Here is a 16,705-nt window from a genome sequence, read left to right on the forward strand (position 1 = left end):
CAGTCTGGGTATTATTCAAGCCCTAGCCCTAGAGGCAAAATGACAATAGCTCCAGTCTATTGTGCCTTGCATCAAGGGAATTCAGCAAAAGGAGGGCAACTGAAACTGACATTCTACCACTCTGTGCTCTAAGCTATACCAACATGGTGCCCTTATTGCATATGTTTACCATTTCACATTGCTGAAAGCAGTTGCTACCACAAACAAAATATTCATAAAGTTTCAGTTGACCTTAACAACAAAAAAAAATCACCTGCTAGGGTTTTTATATGTTTTAAACCTTAGTTTTCTGCAGTTTTCACACTGGTCCCAGGTATAACACAGTTGTGTCTCTGAACAACAGATCTCTGACAAAGTATTTTCAGAGCCGGAACATTAACCAGAGTCCATTCCACACACCTGAAAACACCATTCCTGTCCAGTCTGCTGTTACTAATGAAGAAAAGCAATTAGGTATTTAGTGTTTCTTAGATAATAAAAGGTATGTGAAGGGCTGCCACTCAACTAACCTCTCATAACCTTCAATCACCCACTTAACCTTTAGAAGTCATGGCATAACCTTTTCCCTTCTAGCGGCTTCTCCCTTTCCCAGAACACACAGTGAGCTCATTCCAGTTGAAACCCAGGTAAATATAAAACTATTGGCTGTAAGTGACCCATGTGAAATAAATTTGGGGCAGCCTCAACCCATATCCTAGAGAGCTTGGGCCTACAGCACAAAAGTCCCCAAAATTTGACACAAAATTGGTAATTTCACTCAGAGAACCCCTTGCTAAGGGAAAATTCAATGATGCAGTAGGGGTGCAATTCTACAGTTGGGTTTAAAATATGTTACCAGGGAAGAGTCAAGGAAGTTTTACTTTACATCTGGCTTTATTTATAATATCAAAATGGGTATGTGATCTATTCCCCAACAATAACAACTCCCGACTCAACGATAGCCATGAGTTCCTAAAGTGCTAGCTGAGGCTAAATCCTACCAATTGTGGCTTCCACCTGTCAGCTAGGATCGTAGGTCTTGCTTGATGTTCCTTAGCTAAAACTGACAACTGATAGTCTGGGTGAATGGGTATGTTGAATTGGAGATGGGAGAGGGAAGGGGCAGGAGGGAAAAGAGATCCATATTGTCCCTGGGAATTGGGTAGGGTGCACTGGACTGGAGAAATAGTCCCATAAAGGGTGATTGAAGAGCTATACAACACCTCACTGAAGCTCATTCTCGAAACAAGTACAATCTGAAAAGGCACCAGAAGCTGCTGGGGCTCCTATATTATTGGGCAAAGACGGGAATCGCTTTCAAGAGGCAATGATGTTACTGCCCAGGCTGATACTAGAGGACTATGTTGGACTGGAGTTGGATTTTCTGACACACACCTGCAGCATATGAGGGAAATTACCAAAGTTGGCAACAGCAAAAGCCAAGGGAGGACGTTTTCCTCGTGAGACTTACCCTGGTACAGACTTTGAAAAGGTCTCAGCCATTTAATCTCAATCAAACCATCAGAGCAGTGGCTGGGAGAGAAGTCAGCCTCTCACTTGTGCCAGTCAGGGAAGAGTGCCCAGACAGGGGACCAGTTTGTGACTTTGTAGGCAACCTTGAGTGGCGTAGGATTGAATCCTGAGGTGGACTGATGGCAGCGGGCTTGAATAGTCCCAACATCCATCAACAGCTGGTGCTTCTCCTTGGATGATAGCCAGCCTCAATGAAAAGGAGGTGGTGAAGAATAAAGGGACTAGTGATGTGACAATGAGCAGGCTTCTCGTTACTGGTACTAGGCATTACTGGTGGTGCCAGTCCAGATGGTGCCAACATAGTAGACAATGATGACGGAATTGATAACCTTAGCAGAGATGAGAGTATCACAAGGAGACTGAGCAGAGTTGGTTGGTGCCAGATATGTCAACTTAAAGTTTTCTCCTGCAACATCTTGATGATTTCAAAGGCAATTCCATTCATTGTGGGAGGACAAGTTCAAATCAGATGCAATAGGCGTTCATCGGCAGGAAAGACCTGCATCATGAATGCACTGGAGCACTTTGAGCAGTACATGAAGCCAGCATGAGCAGTGGCCTTGTTTATGAAATAGTGGGAGAGAGGACAATCCTCTTTTTTTATATAAAAGATTCAGAAAAAGAAAGGGAAGATTAAAAAAACTTTTTGAAGATACAAAATGAGAAGAACACTGCAATTGAAAAACAATACAAACCAAAGTCTGTACCAAACTTTCAGGTAGCGAGGCTCATGCATGAGAATATTTAATTTGTGCTAGGAAAAACTGACTGGACAGAGCAGGACAGGCCTTTATCGACTGTCCAGGAGCGGTAAGGATCACAAGGTAACGCCCTGACGTTTTGATATCATGACATCACAAAACGTCTTAAAGGAAGATAATTATCGATGTGATTAGTATTCCCCCAGCAAGAACGTGGCCCAGTGGCAGCTCACTGCAGTAGGACAATTACTTCACTGTGATTAAAAAGTGTGGGAGGTTGCTTATTTACAGGTGCACAGATTACATTCCTTTCATCTCCCACTCTAAACAAGTTCTTTATATCATTGATCTCACCTTACTTTTCTAGGACTTGTGCTATTTCTTTGTAACCAACATCCAAACATTAATAAAATAAATCCTATTAACTTCAAGCTCTTTAAAAGACAATAGGATTAAACACCTGGGCTGTACCCTAGAAGGAGGATTTACCAATTTAAATCTGTTTAAAATATTCATTTCAACAACAGAGAGCATTGACAAAAGCAAATAATCCTTGTAGTAGGAGGCGAGTTGTAGCAATTAGAGAGATTCTTCATATAGAAACAGCTCTTCTGCCAATTGTGGGGCTAGCACTCTGGGGATTTTAGGTCAATTTATTTCTATTTTTTCTAAAATGTGATTCTTAAGATGGTGAGAGAAAAATGGAGCATTTTTCCACTACAATCCCAGATCACTTCTCAGACTCTTCACAGATTTTGCACTGCCAAAGTCCAGAGCGGACACAAGGTGCTTTCTAACTGGAGGAAACAGTCATTCTTATACACCTGGTGGTAAATGGATTCAGGTGCGCTGGCTGAGGCCTGTGAGCAGGTCACCTGCCTGCCCTCTCGGCTGAAGATAGTTCATGGCATGCAGAATGTTGAGAGAAGATGCTCCCCCAATGGTTCAGTGAATAAAGTCCAATATAGCCAATAAGCTAAACAGAATCTCCCAAGTTGGATTCCTGGTGTGTGCCAAGTTAGCAGATGTGATCGCTTCTTGCACCACTGGGGGAGGGAAAGTAAATTATAAAATTAGCTAGGGTTCCTGCTCCTGATCACTATCCAATGCGGCTCCTGCTGAAAAGTATGCACATAGCAACATCGGGCAACATCTGGGCTCGGCTGTGACGCCCTTCATGATTGAATAATCTGTTGACACTCTATCTAGCTCACACATGAAGAACGACCAAGGTTGAGTTACCAGAGGATTCAGGAATGTACTTCAGTATAAATCAGTAACTTTAGGAAAAGGGGGGAGATTAAAAGGTGAAGGAAGAGAGAGAGACAAAATATGTTAAATAGAAAAAAGGGCAACATTTCTGTGTGAGCTAAATTTTAAACATGAATATAAAGTGGTGTACTCACACCTACCTCCAAAGTGACTGCTGCTGAGACACAGTTCCACAGATGACCACAGCTATCTACTAACTTGCCTAAATGACCATTCTCCCATATATGCCCCATGACTTTGAACATGTCAGGCTATTTGAGTGAAGTTGACAAATTTCTAACTTTCTCCACCTATCCCCCTATATAGATCTACTGTGTAGAGCTATATAGGGGGATAGGTAGAACCTCTCTGCCTTGCCTCAAAAAAACTAATGCCTCAACTGAATTTTGTAGAAGTAAAAAGAAACCGTAAACAAATAATAATAGTTTCCTCTGTTGCTCTATATGACATATGGGGTAGCCACAGTAATGTACCTTCTGGATTTCCACTAGAGTCTCAGGTAAATTTAAGGAAAAGTATATTATAAATACAACAGAGATTTAAACAGTAAGGAGGATGTGACCTTCACATTGAGGGTTTGAGGTTCACTTTGCATTTTTGACAGCCAGTGTGACTGAGTTATCACAACAGCATTCCAACCCTGAAATTCTATTTTTCTCCATTTTTCTTGCTTACCATTGTATAGCTGTTCTGAAAACTTCAGTGACAGTTGCTGCTTGATTTTCCTCACTTCCTTGTCCATGGTGAAGGCCTCAATGTCCACATGAGCTTGATACAGAATCGTCCCACCTGGGGTCTCATAGATACCTAACCATTTACCGAGAGAAGAAAGAAAAAGAAAAACATCACAAAAAATTATTGTTGAATGACAAAAATAATCACTTTTTCTGACAGAAACAGAGTTGGGCACCATTCAGTCCCAGCTTGCTCTAAAATGCATCTGTCATTATCTGCTCACTGGGACTCAGACAGTCCACTTCACACCTTGCAGTGAAAATTTCCAGATTCCTTGTTCTATCTGCACTCATTCTGACTAAATGACAGGGTTTAAGCACTGATCCCCCTCAATGTATGCCCAGTGGCCTCCCTGAAAGCCTGTAATTAAACAACTGCCAGTGAGCAGAGAGAAACTCAGCTGTGAAAATTAAGCTGTCACCAAGTCCTCAGTGCAGGATCTCCTCTTTATCCGTTCAAAGGGAAAGCACTTGGAAAAATCTGATTACGTTTGTAAAATACAGCTCTGAGCTGCTTCCTAGATTTTGAAGTCAGTAGTGGATAAGGAGATAAATTGTTAAAAAGAGAATCAAAAGCAAGCAGATTTATCTCTTGGCATGGCAAGTTGTGACAATACAGTTTATTTAACCACCTTAAGTAAGAGTAAATATTTTTCAGGTGTAAAAATGCACATTTTCTTCAACACAGCTGCAATCAATCCCCATCTTTATAAATTTAGCATGAAAATTAGCACACATATCACAAATCAACTTGTTAACCACGAAGTTCCTTTTGGTATTTCTCAATATCCGTCAGTGTATTTCTACAAAGATTTGATATTCTGCATTACCACTGAAGCTTCTTTTCTTTTTGGGTCTTAAATTTTCCATTTCTGGTAGGTTCACTGTTTATATGTTAATAAATAAAGGATACTTTATACCCCAGAGCACTAATATACCAACATATGTATGTGTGGTATCAAAGTGGGATATGGATTTTTGTCCACAATTCCCCACAAGTTTTCAAAATCAATCATGTTTCTAGAGAAGTGACAAGTCAAGGCCAGATGATGTTTTCCCCCCCCTCATCTGAAGTTGTTGGCTCCTTGTTGAGATACAGTCTGACTACAACCAGTCATTCTCCAGTACTCACCCAGTTAGCCATTCTTTATGTGTGAGTTTCATTTGAGTGTGTTAGCAGGCTATTCAACAGTGGGAAGCATCACATACAAGCCAGTTGTCATGATATCAGTTTCAAATTTTTACAGTATGTGTATCTCCCATATTTCAAATATTCAGGAGGGTTGACATGATGCTTATGGTAACTATGTAACAAGGTATAAAATCGAATCATATTCTACAAGCTACGGTATGAAACAATCAGTACAATTGAAGTACAAACTTCAATTTGGCAGAACAGTGGGTGATCCTCACTTACAGTGGGACGTTATAAACTGTGATTCATTGTACAATGCAAATTGGATCCTGTCCTACTATTATTTACAATTGTAAGAGTTACTGCATAACCACTGTGTCTTTTCAAGCAGGGACCTCTGGGGACTGAAAGCTTTAGCATAATACAGAAAGTGTTAGCTTAATAGAAAGGTAACACTTTCATGATAACTGTACGTTATTTATAACCAACATAGCAGAGACTCTAACATTTTCAGGCCATTAAGTGGGAGGTGTACAAGGTGCTGCTCCACAGCTCTGAAGCGCAGGTCATCGAAGACTGACCTCCAACACAAAAATAAATCACCATTTAAAAACGGTGACTTGTAAAATGATTTGTAAAGTACTATTCCTATAAATTTTTTTAAAGTTTCCTACTTTAAAATGCATTTTCCTCTCTGTGGTGCAGTAAGATTGCCTCTATATATAGTGAAATCACAAACCTGTCCTTTTTAAATTTTTGTGCGATCTCATGGCACACAGCACAGAGGAAATAACCCCACAGATTTTAAGTCCCCTCCTCCACACCCCACATTCTCTGTCTGAGAGCATATTCTGACAGCCTGCTCTCACAAGATAGATAGATATCTTTGTAATCTCTGAGACTGGCAATTTAGTGCCAATTTGTGCTGAATTATAGGCAGTTTTGTAACATGGACCAGTAAGTACTAGAAACTGGGCTGAGTCAGTCTGAACTCATTTCATAAAGGACCCTTACAGCCAGGTCAATAAGGAGGCTTTCATCTTGTTGATCTGAGGTGGATTCAGATCAGATGACCACACACTAGGAGTGAAATTGGTCTACGGCAGTAATGCAAAATGGGCGGATAGCGAATCGGCTGCCCATTTTCCATTGCACCCAATTTTCTTTTCCATTTCCACCACACAATGAGTGATCAACTTTTGGAATGGTCTTCTGAGTAGGATAGTGGAAATTAAAAACTTAGATTCATTCAGGCAAGAATTAAGTGATATGAGGGAATGTAAACTTTAAAGAAAATTATGGATAGATGAGCCGAATGGCTGTAAGGGTCCAATTTCAAATTAATTTGGGCCAGTTCCTAGTGCCTACTGATCCACATTACAGAACTGCACACTTAAATACAAATTGGCACTAAATTGCTGGTCTCACTGGAAGATTACAAAGACACTTGGTATGGGAAATAGAGTCACTGTAGTACAATGAGATTGGGACGTGCGATTGGAGCTGAAACTCATTTTTAGGGAAGGAAAGAAGGAGCTTTTCCCTGCAGCTGGCCATGTTTGCTATGGCTGACCAAGGAGTGTTTAATGTTGACAGAGTGACCAAAACCAAAAATTCTATCATAAGTGACATCCATTTCCCCGATGACCACAACAACAAATTCAAACGTCCCATTTACTAGAATTGTAGAAGGGGTTACAATCCAATCTTTAAATACAAAATATTTTTTAAAAAGTACAAAATGCTTCCTCTGTTTTTTAATGCTCTGCATTGTAAATACAGTCAATTCACTGTAGGTTTAACCTAACGGCAGCAGCATATTTTAGTAATCAAATCACTTATGGAAGGTGATTTATTCGAGTGTTTCCTGTTGTATTTAGGCCAAAATGCTAAATGAATTATTAAATGAGTTGGGGAATAGATTTTCCAACAGGCTTTTTTACCTGGAATTTATAGAATTATGAATCAGGCAGAACATTTCTTTGCAAACGAAATGCTTTTTAAATCAATTCTATTATATAAATGTCCACTGAAAACAACTATTGTGAAGAGTTAAGCAGTGTGTCAGGGACAGCAGTAAATTCAGAGTATTATTCCTTTATTGCAATAGTGGACATTTTTATGCTAAGGATGGGGTGGTCTGGCAAGTGAGGAAAACCTGATTAAGTTTACCAAGGCCCCACAGAATCTGACAGGGCACAATGAGTCAGGAGAGAATGGAGTCAAAATGAAGGTAGGCAGGCAGTGGAAAATATCAGTCTGGTCCGACTGGAATTTGCTCCTTCTTTCGTTCTAAGTTTATTTTATTTATTTTTAATTTCTAGTGGGGAAAATGCTGCCAACTGCAAAGGGTTAGTACCAATTGTTTAAACAGTTTTCAACCATATTCATCACATCTGCCAGAGCACAAACAATGACTATTCTATTAAAATGTAGTTTTCTCACCCACTGTACAGAGTGAATCTGTCATTCAGTTTATTGGTAGATAAACAACAAAAAGAGATGGGTAAGTAAACTTTGGAAGCTAGTAATCTTCCTGCAGTTCAGTCTAAAGACATTGAATTCTAGTATTCCATCAGGAAACGGAGGATGACACGTGTAAAAATTAAGTAATTGCTTGTCAGAACCAAGTCAAATAATCTGTTCACTTCATGCTGATAGGCACTCAGCTTTATTGCAGACTTGATGCACTGCAGGTCCCTGATGTTCTCCTGTGAGCCAAGGATGTAGCAAGAGACCAGAAGCTACTGGAGTAGTTGCTAGTTTCAAACAGTTCAGTTCTTCACAGGGGGAAAAAAAAGGATTCATAGCTGTGGTCAGGGGAACAGAAGGAATAGGTTCAGAGACGCAGCAATTAATTTGCTTCTGGTGCAGGATCTTCAATACTGCAGTGCAGCATCTGAACTGTTCCATGAAATTTAATGCATCTCTGAAAATGAAATAGCAGTGCCCTGAATTTCCACAGGGTTTTCCTAATCTCCAGTAAGAATGGTTCTTGGAGAAATATACATGATCATGACAGTATGCGAACAGCCAAGTCACGTTTGTTCTTTTCACAGTACCAGTGCCACAGATGTTCAACTTCTCAACCCGGACTATTTTTCTACTTATTAATTTGACTTTAAAATATTAAAAAGATATATTGCACTCTATCACATCTCTGAGGAATGTCCCAAAGGATTTCACACCGAATAACTTGCATTATGCAGTCACTGTTGCTATGTAGGTAAATGTGGCAGCCAATTTGCACACATCAAGGTCCTACAAACAGCAATGAGATGAAAGACCAATTAGTCTGTTTTTTGAGGTGCTGGTTGAGGGAGGAATGTTGACCAAGATAGCAGGTGAATTCCCTGCTCTGCTTTGAATACTACCATGGGTTCTCCAACATTGTGAAACATCGGAACAGGCAGTAAGGCCCCAATTCAACATCTTATCCAAAGGATGGCACCTCAAACTGCAACAGTCCCTCAATACTGCACTGAAGTTCACTCTACAGTGTGCTCAAGTCCTGAAGGGTTCAACCTACAACTATCTGACTCAATGGAGATAGTACTAACAATTGAACTAATCTAAATCTAATAATTTACATAAGCAGTAGCCAGTTTTTACTTTTTAAAGTACAGCATAGATAGGAAAGTCCCCAACTGAAATAAAAACAAAATCTCACTTTCTAAGAACTTTCCTATTTTGGGCAGCCATGACACAAGACACACATGCATATTCAATGTTTTACTAATTGAAGACAGTTTGAGTTTACATCAGCCATCAAGTACAACTCTCAGCTCAATAATAGGTTGACTTGTGCCAAATGATATGGCAATCCACTCCATCGTGGACCTGTCTCCAAGAAGTTCAACTTCCTCTTTCACGGCAAACATTTCCTTTATTCTCAATTCTAAACTCTCTATAAAGCTCAAATCCATCTAAGACTTAAATAGTGCTCCACTATATGGAGAGGGTCTTTTAGTACTTCTCTCACATTTCTAGACAGGATACAAGAAAAAGCTTGTCCTGTTACTTTGGCCTCCAACCTCTCTCTCTCTCTCCCCTCTCAAGCTTTCTGATCCATCTCAATTTTTAGATGTGGTCAGTGCTTTTCTGCACTTTACTCTCTTGTTCCTCCTAAACTCCAACATCGTCCTATATGCTGTTTCTCCTAAATCATTACTTTTCCATTACCCCACCTTCTCTCCTACTCTTTTCAATCTTGCTGGTTCCTGCACTGGTGGCTGTGGGACTTCACTTAGGTTTCTCAATATTAAGAAATATCTGATTATTTTGATTTCGAATAGTATTATCTTAAAATATTTTGGTATTTAATGTAAGGACTCATTAAGAAACTGGGGTGAAATGTCTGGAGTAATCAAAGCGAAAGAAATGGAAAGCCACATTTGTGTACAGGCCTGTGTATCCTTCTTAGGAGAGAGAAGGCTACGATTAAGGTGTCATTAGGGATATGCAGAAGACAACCCTGGATTGTTACACTTGATCTGAGTGTGCTTAATACTGACACTAGGTACAAAACGGAAAGATATTCCATTTCATCTCACTACAGCAAGAATGCAAAAGGAAAAAGTTTCTATATAATAGATTGCTATGGTTAATAATGTCACCCATTAAAATAATGATGAAAACTGTGCACTTCAAACTAAGTTATAATTACTCTATAGTTAAAACTATTTACTTTCCCATTATTGGCGAGCACACATTTTTGATTTAATGTATGATCTCAACATAGGCACAAGACAAATGTCATCAAAGTTGTTGATATACCAAATTAGAATCATAGAAAATTTACAGCACAGGAGGCCATTCGGCCCATCTTGTCCGCGCCAGCTGAGGAACGAGCCACCCAGCCTAATCCCACTTTCCCGCATTTGGTCCGTAGCCCTGCAGGTCATGGCTCTTCAGGTGCATATCCAGGTATTCTTTAAATGAGTTGAGGGTTTCTGCCTCTACCACCCTCTCAGGCAGTGAGTTCCAGACTCCCACCACCTTCTGGATGAAAAAATGTTTCCTCATTTCCGCACTAATCCTTCTACCAATCACTTTAAATCTATGCCCCCAGTTATTGACCTAGCTAAGGGAAATAGGTCCTTCCTAGCCACTCTATCTAGGCTCCGCATAATTTTGTACACCTCAGTCAAATCACCCCTCAGCCTCCGCAGTTCCAAGGAAAACAACCCCAGCCGATCCAATCTATCATCATAGTTAAAATCCTCCAGTCCTGGCAACATCCTCGTAAATCTCCTCTGCACCCTCTCTAGTGCAATTACATCCTTCCTGTAATGTGGTGACCAGAACTGTACACAGTACTCAAGCTGTGGCCTAACTAGTGTTTTATACAGTTCCAGCATAACATCCCTGCTTTTATATTCTATGCCTCAGCTAATAAATGAAAGCATTTCATATGCCTTCTTAACCACCTTATCTACCTGTCCTGCTACCTTCAGGGATCTGTGGACATACACTCCAAGGTCCCTCTGTTCCTCTACACCTCTCAGTATCCTCCCATTTATTGTGTATTCCCTTGCCTTGTTTGCTCTCCCCAAATGCATTACTTCACACTTCTCTGGATTGAACTCCATTTGCCACTTTTCTGCCCATCTGACCAGTCCATTGATATCTTCCTGCAGTCTACAGCATTCCTCCTCACTAACAACCACACGGCCTCTCTGTGTCATTCGCAAATTTCTTAATCATGCCCCCTGCGTTCCTACGTTTAAGTCCAAATCATTAATGTATACCACAAAAAGCAAAGGACCTAGTACCGAGCCCTACGGCACCCCACTAGAAACAGCCTTCCAGTCACAAAAACACCCGTTGCCCATTACCCTTTGCTTCCTGCCATTGAGCCAATTTTAGATCCAATTTGCCACATTCCCTTGGATCCCATGGGCCTTTACTTTTTTGACCAATCTGCCATATGGGACCTTGTCAAAAGCCTTGCTAAAATCCATGTAGACTACATCAATTGCGCTACCCTCATCAGTCCTTATTAATTAGGGGACATGGTAAAGGGTGTGGAAGAGTAAAAGAGATTACAGGTGGAAATAGGTTCATGAGTGGGCAGATAGGTGGCAGATTCTGTTCAATGCAGAAAACATAAAGTAGTACATTTTTGGAAAAAGAATAGTGAAAGGAAGTATATCCTAAATGATAAGATTCAAAGTGGAAGAATACAGAAACTTAGTCATAAAGATACAAAGATATTTTAAAAGTAGAAGTGCAGGCAGAAAAACTTACAAAAAGGGCAAATGGGATTCTAAGTTTTACATAAAAGGGGCAATGAATATAAAAGCAATGAAGTGATGTTGAATTTGTACAAAACATTGATGAGGCTACCATTGGAAACAGTATGCAGTTCTAGGCACCCCATTATAAGGAGGATATCTGAGCACTGGAAAGGATACAGGGGAAATTTAACAGAAATTCTAAGTTATAATTAGAAAGAAAATTGGGGCTTTTTTCCACTGGAATAAAGAAAGTGAAGGGAGGGGAGAACCTAACAGAGGTTTTCAAAATTACGAATATTAATTTTTGCAAAACCAGTGAAAGACTTGGCAAATTGATAAGGTGGCACAGACTAGAAGAACGAAGGGGCAAGCTAGAAGAAGTGGTTTCACACAGACTATTATTAGAATATGGAATGCTATACCACTATTGACTATTGAAGCAGAGACTATAACATTATTTAAAGGGATTTGTATAAGTATTTGAAAAAGGAAGAATATGTAAGGATGCAGGGAAAGTGTAGAGGAATTAAATTAGAGTAGACAGCTCCAATTTGAAGAGCTAGCAGAGGCACAATGGCCTCCTTTCTGAGCCATAATTTCTATGACTTCTAAATGGAAGTGTTAAATAAAGTATAGCAGAATTAAGTTAAATATCATAATAATGCTAAATGTTATGCATTCACAATACTAATTCCTGCTCAGCAGTAGGGGTCAGAATATGGGAGCATTTTGCTTTGACAGGGGTTTGATACCAAAAGGTTGTGGATACAAATCTGACTGGTGAATACAGGGCTGCAAAGGTAAAGTGCTGGCAACTGCTTATCTGGCTCATAGATGAAATGAAGTCTGACATTTCAAGGATCTTTTGCTCTCCTGTGTTTCCAAGAACTCAGAACAACAGCGACAGCTCTTCAACCACAGGAACAGAACAGCAGAAGCCCCCTTGGAAACTGTCTATCCACTGTTAATAAAAATCTATTTTCTTTTCTTTTTCGTTCACCTTTCTAGAACATCACATCCCATATCCCTGCTTCATATTCTAAACAAATTAATGTTTAAGTATTTAGGAAATGAAATTGGGAACAAATCTAACTTTAATTAAGGAAGTACTCCGGGAAAGGCTCAAATATATTTGTATGCCTTTCCTTATACACTATAGTGGTATAAAGTAAATTTAAAGTTACTTTTCTTATGGTATTTTATTTTTAAAATAATCAAATTGTTTTCCAGGACATGGAGACAGTAGGAGCCATTGCCTGGCATTTGTTTGGTGCAGATGATGTGATTGTTGAACTCCACTTCTGGTACTCTCATTATTGCAGTAACCTTATTTCGGCAGGATACCATTTTCTCAACAGACTTAGTACTCTCAGACTTCTGGCTTCATGAAGATTCAAAATGTAATGTCCACTAACACGTCATGTTACTGCCTAGGTGAAATTTCACAAGGAGGCAAGCTATGTAAAAGAAAGAAATTGCAAATATATAGCGATTTTCCTGTCCTTAGAATGTCCCAAAGTACTTGACAGCCAACAAAGTACTTTTTAAAATATAGTCACTATTGTAATGTAGGCAAAAGTGGCAGCTGATTTGCGCACAGGAAGTCCTACAAACAACAATGAGATAAATGACCAGATAATCTGTTTTAGTGATCTTGGTTGAGGGATAAATGTTGGCTGGTGTCCTGGCCCATAATATAAAAAGCTTTTTAAAGAATGAGCTTCACTAGCTACTGCTTCTTAAAAAAAGCTGTTGTCATTAACCTTACACCTTTTTTTGTTAATACTGCTGGGGCTAACTTACTCAGATCTTACTGAACCTGCCAGTGCAAAGGAACTGAATTATCATCAGTAGATAACCCAGGATGCTTTAAAGATCCTGCCGTTTTATTGAGTGCCCACCAAGGCTCAGGAATTCCAACAAGTTAGTTTATGCAATAGCTGCTTTTATATTGATGTTTTAATTTGGATTTGGGCAGTTCCTGGCATTTACAATAAAAGGTTGGTGCTCTTATCCTGACAGCAGACCCATAAGCATCTATAGAATCACGGAAAATGAGTCTACCACCTGGATAAGGGTGCCAGATTTAGCAGCATAAATACGAGGAGTACGTTCATGGTTGCTAATCTCCTGAACTCTAAGTTGAAGTAATCAATTAGTTGTTAAATTTGTTTAGGAAGTTATGAGGACATGTTAAGGCACAGTACAAATGCAAGTTCTTTCTTTAAAATGGCACCAATATAAAATCAGCCTTACAGTAAAGCTAGTCAGAGATTTCAGCAGCTTAAGCCCACTCAATTCCATTAAAAAAAATGTGGTTTGTGGCAGCCAGAAATAATATTCATAAAATCCAACTTACAACTGTGAATGTGCAGTTGTTAGTTACTCTGGTGCTGTGGAATCTCAAAATACATATTGGGTACATTCCACAGCAATGGGGGATTCAAGCAACTAATATAAGGAGGCATAAGAAAGATAATGTTATATCAGATTCCTTTATCTGGTTATTGAGTTCTTACCTGCTTTGATTTTTGATGCTGACTAAGTGTACAATCGCATGAAAAAACCTGCTGACAACAAAGGCCAAGGACATGGCCGTGGTGGTGGGGGGGGGGGGGGGGGAGAGAAGAGAGGAGAAAGAAAGGGAGGAGGTAACTGAAAGAATTTCCACTTTAGCTAGTGATTCCAGAAAACCGTTCCATTTTGATGTGCACTACAAAGTGAATTGGACTTCAAATGAAGGAAAGAAAATAATTTAATAAATGCTACATGCATGCAATACATAGGTAATTATAGTATTCAGTGCCTTCACCTATTTGCATTCCATGGATTTCTATCATGACCTGTATCTGTTATCTTCTGAAAATATTTGTGGTATTTATTTTTCTCCTGATCATGGGCTTACTTTGCAAAGTAGCAGACTCAAAATAGCACTCAAGTGACAAATTTCAAACATTATTGTGCCTGTATTTTAATGCAGCTCACAGTCATCTGCATGAATTCAAATAAAAGCTTTGACAAAATCAATACAAGTGTCCATTATTTCCAACAGTAGCCTTGGAACAACAGAATGTGTCTCTACACAAACCTTGTGTTTGTCAATTAACAATATCTATAATGGGCCCAACAGTTCTTTGATAATTCAGACACAATGTATTCATTGATGTATTATATAATGTGAATTAATCTTTATTAAAAGAGCGATGCATCAAGTTTTAAAGTGAGGTTGTAGACACAAAGCCTTTTAATTAGGGCTTTTGTTTGACTGGCACACAATGAAAGAACTCTGCAGCTTGAGGTGTTAATGCTAATTTTTTGGATTTGTTCACAATTTCCTTTTTTTCCAATCCAGGCGAGAACAGGGGCAGGGAGTACAAAACAAAATAAAATGAATACAAAATATTTTGTTTTAAATGTCATGTCTGTGTAAACAAAGGCACAGGTGATTAAAATGTTAATAAACACAAGAGACTGAACATAGAAACTCATTTATGACATTGTTATTCAGTTGTGAATAGGCAAACAATCTGGAAAGAGGTTTAAATGGGACTGTTTACCCAAACCTCATCAGCTGTAACAAAGGCAAGCTGTCAACAGCTTCACCTGGACTTCTCATTCTTTTCCCATGTTCCTGCCTATATGGGCACTTGTGCATTTTATAGCTCATACATTTATAGTTTGCCCAGCTTCAAAGTTGGCAACAAACTATGAATGTGAACAAGGACACCACTAGAATGGGTAGTTTTGATCTCTGCTTCTGTTGCTATCACCACCTTGAATGGCAATGCAAATACCAAATAGCTTGCTGTCAGAGGTAGCCGAATATGACCAATGGGAGGCCAAGTGACTGCAGTAATTCTACCAGCCTCTTTACAGGCCGGAAAATAATTTTTGGTGTCAGTGGCCTGTACAGATCATTCCCAGCCATATGTAATTGTTGTGTTACTGAATAAAATATTCATTATTTGTGATTTAATGGGAACTGCACATACACAGTGATCCAGTCTATAGTAGAAGTCACAGCAATATAAACAGGGTTGGGCTTGGAACCAGTATTAGAAAGCTGCTTCAGGAAATGCTTCTACAACTGGAAGTGGCTCCATGAATATTCTTTTGCTTGCCAGTCGTCGCGATAACCTGGAGGATGGTGAGAAAGGCCCTCCCAGTGCGGTCCTTGCAACACACACAGAACCCCAGCACCACCGCAAGCTGCCCTCGAGGCTGTGGCGGGGAGGAGACAGTCTTCCACCTCCTGATGGGCTGCCCTTTGCGCGTTGGTTTCTGTTCAGGTTCATCCCGAACTGTTCGGTAAAACAGGATGCTGTGCAACACAGGAATCTGTGCTCTACGGACTGTTCCCTGGGACGCACACCAAGACAGATATCAACTGTGGCAGGAAGACTATTGATTCGATGAAGGAGGCCCTATGGTCTGCCCGAAACCTGCTGGCCTTCCAGCTGAAGGAGCTGTCCACGACTGAGTGTTGCCGACTGGCACACTCCAAGGTCCAGGAGTACATGCTGCGGGATGCATTGAAGCGAGGTGTGACCTATGCAAAGGCTCTATGGGGAAAGGCCACCATGTAAGACGATCCCACCTTGTATTGTACAGCACGTATTATAAGCTATGTACTATGTTTAAACTGTAATATTGGAATCGTATTGCGTATGATCCGTGTTGTATTGTTTTGAATTGTATCGCCTTGGAATTGTGGCATCTATGAATTTAATGAAATAAAGTATATTTTGAAATATTTTTTTAAAAACCTATCAGGCCTATTCCTACTTCTCCTCTCCTGAAGCCAACTACTCCTAGCTAGGGTATAGTTCAATGGGCACCATGCCCAAGTAATCATTATTCATTAGTTGGAGATAGGATGGGGGAGTATCACAGCTGAACAAGCTTCTATCTATACACACATACTTCCAGGAGAAGGTGTTTTAACTGATTTTTTCCTCCTTACTGAGCCAATTGTAACACCCCTACTAAGACCCAGACTGAGACCATAAATCAAACCTAGGGCCTTCCCGGTCTGTGTAGCTCAGCCAGTCACTGAATAAACTCACTGAGCCAAAGGAACCTCTTCATGAATGGTTATACTAAAAGTTATTA

General features: G+C 39.8%; 1 protein-coding gene across 1 annotated transcript in view; it reads right to left on the reverse strand.

Moving 5' to 3' along the window:
* The window catches only part of ass1 (argininosuccinate synthase 1), a 115,061-nt gene that overhangs the window by 14,612 nt on the left and 83,744 nt on the right, over positions 1-16,705 (reverse strand). Inside the window, exon 12 of the mRNA XM_067969848.1 lies at positions 4,161-4,292. Coding sequence (XP_067825949.1) covers positions 4,161-4,292 — 132 coding nt within the window. The remainder of the gene's footprint in view (positions 1-4,160; positions 4,293-16,705) is intronic.

This window comes from Heptranchias perlo, chromosome 31 (assembly GCF_035084215.1).
Source record: "Heptranchias perlo isolate sHepPer1 chromosome 31, sHepPer1.hap1, whole genome shotgun sequence".
In the NCBI taxonomy this organism is placed as follows: Eukaryota; Metazoa; Chordata; class Chondrichthyes; order Hexanchiformes; family Hexanchidae; genus Heptranchias; species Heptranchias perlo.